Source organism: Octopus bimaculoides, chromosome 5 (assembly GCF_001194135.2).
Source record: "Octopus bimaculoides isolate UCB-OBI-ISO-001 chromosome 5, ASM119413v2, whole genome shotgun sequence".
In the NCBI taxonomy this organism is placed as follows: domain Eukaryota; kingdom Metazoa; phylum Mollusca; class Cephalopoda; order Octopoda; family Octopodidae; genus Octopus; species Octopus bimaculoides.
This window is the reverse complement of record NC_068985.1, coordinates 21,863,103-21,871,176: the sequence shown is the minus strand read 5'-3', so window position 1 is coordinate 21,871,176 and position 8,074 is coordinate 21,863,103. Positions and strand designations below refer to the sequence as shown.

Here is an 8,074-nt window from a genome sequence, read left to right as displayed (position 1 = left end):
TCGATACACACACACATATACATGTATATATATCCATATACATATAGTAGATAAGAATTGTGGCAAGTGTGTGTGTTTGAGTAGGTTGACTTAGGCATTCAAACAATGTACAGGGTGTGTGCAGGGGTCAAGGCAATATACTATACTAGAATTCTTGAAGCTGGCTTCTCAGTATGGCTTTTATCTAAAGGCTGAAACTAGAAAAAAAGACTCATCATCATCATCATCGTTTAATGTCCATTTTCCATGCTGGCATGGTTTGGACAGTTTGACTGGGGGACTGGCAAGCCAGTAGGCTGTGCCAGGCTCCAATCTGATCTGGCAAGGTTTCTACATCTGGATGCCCTTCCTAACGCCAACCACTCCAAGAGTGTAGTGGGTGCTTTTTACGTGTCACCGGCATGGGAGCGAGTCAGGCGGCTCTGGCATCAACCACATTCAGAGGGTGCCAGTCAGGGGTAGAATATTATATGCAGGAAAACAGATTGATTAAAAATCTTAAGAGTCACAGATCATCCTAACTTATTTTTGATATCTAAACTGTTTGACCTATTTTAATTTACCACATCAACAAGATTTGGCAGAAATACAAGACTGCACTGACTACTGCAAGATTTACAAGTGACTGGTTACAGTATTTCCAAAGTTATAATCATAGAATTTCACTATTGGATTGTTAAGATATATAATATTGGTGCGATAGAATTGATCATAAATTTGTAGTTGCTCAGCTGAATGAAGATAAATATAAATTATTGCATATATGGATGTAGGCTTGGCTGTGTGTGTAAGAAGTTCAATTTGAAACCATCTGGTTCCTGCAGTGATCCCATTGCATGGCATGTCAAGCAAGTGCCTCCTACCAGAGCTTGGGTCAACCAAAAATTTATGTACAAAATTTGGTAGACAGAAACTGTGAAAGTCTGTCATGTGTGTGTGTGTGTGTGTGTGAGAGAGAGAAAGAGCAAGAATTGGTGCATCAAACAAAAGTACTATATTATATTTAATTACTCACCCTTACATATTGTGCAGACATGTAGCCTAGTGTTTGGGATTCAAGATTATAAGCCTGTAAATTTGATCCCTGGGTTGAGTTGTGCCTTGTGTCCTTAAGCAAGGTACATCATTTCACGTTACTGCAGTCTACTCAACTTTAAATAAATGAGTAATAGCCTAGACGTGGTGCAGCTCTTTTCCACCAGCTTTCACATCTTCAATATTTGAGAGTGAGAAGGCTGGAAGGATGTCCATCTCTGCTCATGAGTGCAAAGACACTTAAAATAATTCATAAAAACATGGTACATGTTACCAAAATCGTACTTGCTTATGAGTAATAGTCTTACCTCTAACCAAAATTGACTTTGCCTTTCATCCCTTATAACATCTATAAAATAAGTACTAAAGTGCAAGAATTGATGTGAAGAATATGAAGTTATCTACTCAAGCAATCCCTCCCTGTCGTTTTAGCAGCCCTGCATTTTCCTTTTAACTATAAATGGGTTTTCAAATATTTGGATAGATTTGTACATATCCTCTGTGTCTACCATTTCTAATACTTCCTGAATCACAAAACTTAAATCCGGTCTTTTCACAGGTGGAACACCTCAACTTTGAACGATATACAGACATGCTTAAATATGCTGAGTTTCATGATGACTTGGATGAAATCACCCAAATGCACATTCCTGCTGGTCTGAAATGATTTTGATTTTGAAAATCTTTTTATTGCCACATTTTATTGAATTAGAATTAAAATATTTTTTGTATGGTATATTAAATTTGAGAAAGATATTTCCTATTTTAAGTTTATTCAAGGAAGCAATATTAAATATCAAAAACAAAAATTATTATTTCCTATATTTTTAACCTTAAAAAATACTTCAGTCATACATTATGTAATTTAAAATGAGATATTCATTATTCATATATTTTTTAGATCAATGGTTACCGAAATCATTTTCATTTATATATTAGCAATTTTCTATAAAATAAACATTTATTTTTTTAGCTGATGTGAGTATACGGCCTCCCTTTTTGGATTGTGGAATCTTTAACCCCAATCAACATTTAATTCCAACAGCCCGGTGGGATACTCCCAGGTAATATTGGTTGATTTTTCCCATCTTACATTTTATCTTTTTTATTTTCTCATTGAGGAATTTTGTAACTTTTTTTCTATTATCATTATGAAAAAGTTAGAAAAGAAGAGTAAATGGTGTACATGAATTCATATAGTAATGCTGATGGTATAATTGTACTCTTTGATTGCTCATTCTGTTTACCCATTACTGTTCATCAGATAGTTAACCTGCAATAGATCAACATCTTATCCAAAGAACAACTGTCCTGATTAATTTTAGATTCAGATAAACATCAGCTTTATAAATCATTATAATTTGTAGAAGTCATAATTTTGGCTATTAATTTTTTTTTTAATAGAAATTTTTTATGCCATATTCATTTGTGTATATATGCATTTTCCCTCCAAAATTTTAAACTTAAATTTTAGGAGATTTCATTATACATGAGAAGTAAATGTTACCCATCTTTTCCCCTCTATATGTGGACTATGTGTGGCTATATTGCATGACCAGAAATAAGTTATATCTATCGTCCAAGCTAACTGGTGTGTAATGAAGAGAAAAGATCACTACTCTTTACTTGTTTCAGTCATTTGACTGCGGCCATGTTGGAGCACTGCCTTTAGTCGAGCAAACCGACCCCGGAACTTATTCTTTGTAAGCCTAGTACTTATTCTTTTGCTGAACCGCTAAGTGATGTTGACATAAACACACCAGCATCGGTTGTCAAGCAATGCTAGGGGGACAAACACAGACACACAAACGATATACATATATATACATGTATATGACGGGCTTCTTTCAGTTTCTGTCTACCAAATCCACTCACAAGGCTTTGGTTGGCCCAAGGCTAAGATGCCACGCAGTGGGACTGAACCTGGAACCATGTGGCTGGTAAGCAAGCTACTTACCACACAGCCACTCCTGTTTTATTTTTCTATGATAGTGATAATACATTAATGTTCTTAAAATTCCATAAGTATAAGGTGGCAAGCTGATGGAATCATTAGCAAGCTGGGCAAATGCGTAGTGGCATTTCATCCATCTTCATGTTCTGAGTTCAAATGCCACCAGCATCAAATTTGCCTGTCATCCTTTTTGGGTTCAATAAAATAAGTACCAGTTGAACATTGGGGGCAATGTAATTAACTTAACCCCTCCCTGAAAGAGCTGACCTTGTGCTAAAATTTGAAATCAATATTTCATAAGTATGCCCTCATCAGAAATCATATTGTTGAATGTCCAACTAAATGCGGCAAAATTTTGCTCATAATTGTAAGTATGAAGTGATCAGAAAATAAAATTGACATTGAGAGCATTGAAGCACTTTATCTTTTACCTAGATAGAAATTCATACTATAAAGTTCCATAAAATTACATATGAAATACCGAATGGAGCATTTAGAATGTGTTTTTCACTTCCTGAAAATTTAAAATTTTCTTTTATGAAATATTTTTAAGATGACCTTTGAGGATCACAAAGGAAAAGTTAGGCAAAATATGTGAGGTGATGCCAATAAAAATAAAAACAAGATGTATTACCCTACATAGGTTGTTTAATGCTTCTATTATATTTCAGGGAAATCATCGCTTTATCAAATATAAGACTGAAAAATAAAATAATCCAAGTGTTCAGAGATAAAGTGTTGTTATCTGCCAAAAACATTTTTGTCAGATCTTGAATGTTAGCTGTTTAAAACAAAAGCTTGAAAACTGTATTACAAAAAATAAGTAAATAAATAAATAAATAATAATAATAATAATAATAATAATAATAATAATAACAATAACAATAATAATAATAATAATAATAATAATAATAATAATGTGATACCAATAGTAATTGGTGCACTTGGAAGTATCAGTACTCAGCTACCAACATGGCTGAAAAAGATTGGTGCAAGTGTGAAGATAGAACACATACAAAAATCAGCATTGCCTGGAACTGCAAGAATTCTTCGCAGAGTTCTTCAAGCATGACCAGTAAAACAAGTGTCACCTTATTCTGCTGGCTGTGGACAGCTGACACTTTTCATCATACCCAGTAATATAAGCTGTGAGTTTTAATACAATAATAACAACAACAACAACAATAGTAACAACAGGAAGAATATAAGAAATAGAGGCATGACCAGGTTGTAAAAGTTTTACACTAGAAACTGTGCCAGAAATGGGGATTTGAAGCTGGAAACACATGGTACAATCATCAAGTCAGAGAAATGTTGGATTTTGTGGGACTTTCCTATTCAAACTGACAAGAAGTTAGATAATAATAGACCAGATATAACAATTATTGATAAGGAAAAGCGAAGTTGCTTACTTACCAACCCATCATGCCTGTTTGATTCCAGGATCATGATAAAAGAGGAAGAAAAACAAAGGAAATACAATGTCCTAAAATTTGAAATAGGAAAAATTTGGAGCATATGAATAATAAAGGTTGTGCCTATAATAATTGGTTCATTGAGAACAGTAAGCCAAGATATAGACAAATGGCTGAAGATTGAAATAGAATGCCCGGTAGAGCTCCTACACAAAGTTTGTCTCTTAGGAACAGCAAGGATTATCAGGAGAGTGCTAAGCTCTTGAAAGACAGCTGAAAACTTGTGAATACCTAAGGTTACGGGTAGTAACCCACTACCCACATAAATCCTACCAAGAATAAGATCAAACCTGAGCCAAACCAAAATAATAATAATAATAATAATAACCCTTTGAGACATTTGACAACAAGTTGCTGTCTGCTCTTACAGAATTTACTGGAGCAAATAAAATCAATAGCTCTGAGAAGTAAAATGCAAATAATCATAATAATAATAATAATAATAATAATAATAATAATAATAATAATAATAATGCCCTGATGCAATACCAGGCACTGGCTCTCATGGCTTCTGATCTTAACTGATCAGAAGTCTTACCATGTACAATGTTTTGTCTTGGTATAAAGATGGGCTACAACAAATATTCTGCTAAATACCACAGATTTGCTTGTCAGTTGTTTGACCATAACCAGTTGAACATGTCCTTTAGTGGCTGATGATTTGTGCATCTCTGATCACGAGCAGAAGTAGTTGGGGAGCATCACAGCCATGTGTCCTGAGATATTCTTTGGGGTTTGAATGATTCACCTCTGGAAACATGGGTGTTTTGTTCATCATCCTTAAACAAACCTTATGCAGAGACCTTTTGAGGGAGATGGGCTATTCAACCTGAAGAAAATTTTAACTGAGCCTCACCTGCAAAGTTATGTGCTGTTTATCTTGATATGAGATCACCATATCATGCACATATAGTTTTGATTCATGTGCCTGGTGTACCCTTATCAGATGGGTATTCATGATCGGTATACTGGGCTTCAATATATTTGTACCCCAGGGTCACTTTGACGGCATGCATTGCTCTCTCACTCAATAATCCTTTCTACTAAAGGCACAAGGCCTGAAATTTAGGGAGAGGGGACTAGTCGATTATATCAACCCCAGTGTTTCACTGGTGCTTAATTTATCAACCCCAAAAGGATGAAAGGTAAAGTCAACCTTGACAGAATTTGACCTCAGAACATAGAGATGGATGCTTAACAATAATAATAAAGTTGGGAGCATTTTAGGAAATCCACACTTAATAAATACTTTGTTCTCCTGTGACAACACAACCATGTGTGCCTCACTGTAAGAACTGAACAGTAAAATTGAGCAAAACCTTATTTAAGTACAGTCAAGTTGATTTTCTAGAAAAAAACATGATCCTTTGATATTCACAATGATGGCTTTACAACAGAGGCACTTTCACAGCCTACACTAGTAAAGTTCAAAGGGCACTTACAATTTGTTTTTTAATGATGTTTGAACTTTCTAAACATTATAATACTAGAGAAAAATCAGTCGAGAAAGATGTTTTTTCTAGAATTTCATTACCCATAATTAGTGGTGTACAGTATATTCAAGTGTGTCATATACATGGATAAATATAGTATTTAACCCTTTAACATTCAGATTACTGTCAAATGTTATGCTTATTTATTCACACTCTTGAAGTAAATCATGCATTATCTCATAGCATAGCATCGAGATTTTGATGATGTGATTGTTTATTTTTAGAATGACATTATAGACTAGGTGTAGGAGGCTGAATGTAGCCAAAAAACAAAGTTCACTATTTAGGCCAGATATGGTTGCTTCAAATACTAAAGGGTTAAGATAAATTATTCCAAAGTCTTCTATTTTCTAAAATATAGCCACTTTTCTCACTACTACTTTTGATATCAACCTGCCTGAGATTGACCCTGGGCTCTCTGATATAAATTGCCTGTCTTAAAGTGATCTGAATTAAAATCTTCCTTTAATTTTTCATTTGTCATTCACCAACTTTATCATCATCATCATTTAATGGCCACTTTCCATGCTGGCATGGGTTGGACAGTTTGATAGGAGTTGGCCAGCTGGAGAGCTGTCCAGACTTTTCTGTTGTGGCATGGTTTCTACAGCTGGATGCTCTTCCAAACACCAGCCACTTTACAGAGTGTGCTGGGTGCCCTTACGTGCCACCGGCATGGGTGCATTTATGCAACACCAGCATGAGTGCTTTAACATGGCACCAGCACCTGTTAAGGATAAGCCTGTATATATGGATGGCAGCAATTTTACTTGGCTTGATGCATCTTCTCAAGTTCAGCAAATCACCACAACTCCTGGCCCCTTATCAATTCTTCAGTGATGCCCAGCATCTGAAGATCCTTTCTCACCACTTCATCCCACACCTTCCTGGGTCTACCCCTTCCACAGGTTCCCTCTACAGCTTAATAATGACAAAGCTATTTTACTAAATTCTTCATTACTTTCAAAATTTAATGTAACAAACTTAGTGCATTTCAGCAGAAATATGGTATCGAAAGGGTTAATTATTATTTCTGAAGAAATAGTTAGTAACTTGATTCTTTATTTCAGACTGATGTATACAGACACATAAACTAGGTAAAAAAATTGATATTCTAATTATGTTGTAATTACAATCTTAATTAAGTTATAAATATGACAGTAATGTTAAAACATAAAATGAAAGAAACTAACAGTTTCAAACATCATTTAAATCAGTGATTGTTAGTTGTGTCTTCATCTTATTGTTGGAAAATTTTCATAAATTTCATATTAATTTATGTGTCAAACACCAGCTTAATAATGACAAAGTTATTTTTACTTAAGGTATAGCTATTGTGATTAAGGGGTTCACTTTGTGCCCACATGATTTAGGGTTCAATCCCGCTGTGCAGTACTTTGGGCAAGTGTCATCTACTATGCTCTGGGCTGACTAATACATTGTGAACGAGCTTGATAGATAGAAATTATATTTCTTTATTGCCCACCAGGGGCTAAACATAGAGGGAACAAACAAAGGATTAAGTCGATTACATCGACCCCAGTGCGTAACTGGTACTTATCTAATCTACCCCGAAAGGATGAATGGCAAAGTTGACCTCAGCGGAATTTGAACTCAAAACGTAACGGCAGACGAAATAGTGCTAAGTATTTCGCCCGGCATGCTAACGTTTCTGCCAGCTCGCCGCCTTAATAGATAGATAGAAATTATGTGGAAGCCTGTCATATATGTGTGAGTATGTATATGTGTTTGTCACACACACACACACACACACACACACACACACACTGCTTGACAAGTGTTAGTTTGTTTACATCTTCACAACTTATTGGTTTGGTAAAAAAGACCAATAGAATAAGTACTAAATTTAAGAAATTAAGTACCTATGTTTGTTTTTTTGTTTTTTTTTTGTTTGACTAAAATTTTTTGTGGTGGTGCCCCAGCATGGTTACAGTCCAACAACTGAAACAAGTAAAACATAAAAGATACAAGGTTATTTTAAAAATTAATTAAAATGAAGGCAGTGTATTTCAACAGAATTATAGTAACAAAAGGGTTAAGCTGGAAATTATTTTTTAACAGAAAGTTTTAATACTTATATGTGTATGCATGCATAT

At 34.8% G+C, this 8,074-nt stretch overlaps 1 protein-coding gene across 1 annotated transcript in view; it reads left to right on the top strand.

Moving 5' to 3' along the window:
• Positions 1-8,074, top strand: part of LOC106883080 (uncharacterized) — a 441,666-nt gene that overhangs the window by 419,681 nt on the left and 13,911 nt on the right. The window contains exons 30-31 of the mRNA XM_014933964.2: positions 1,595-1,691; positions 2,009-2,099. Of these exons, the coding sequence (XP_014789450.1) occupies positions 1,595-1,691; positions 2,009-2,099 (188 nt within the window). The remainder of the gene's footprint in view (positions 1-1,594; positions 1,692-2,008; positions 2,100-8,074) is intronic.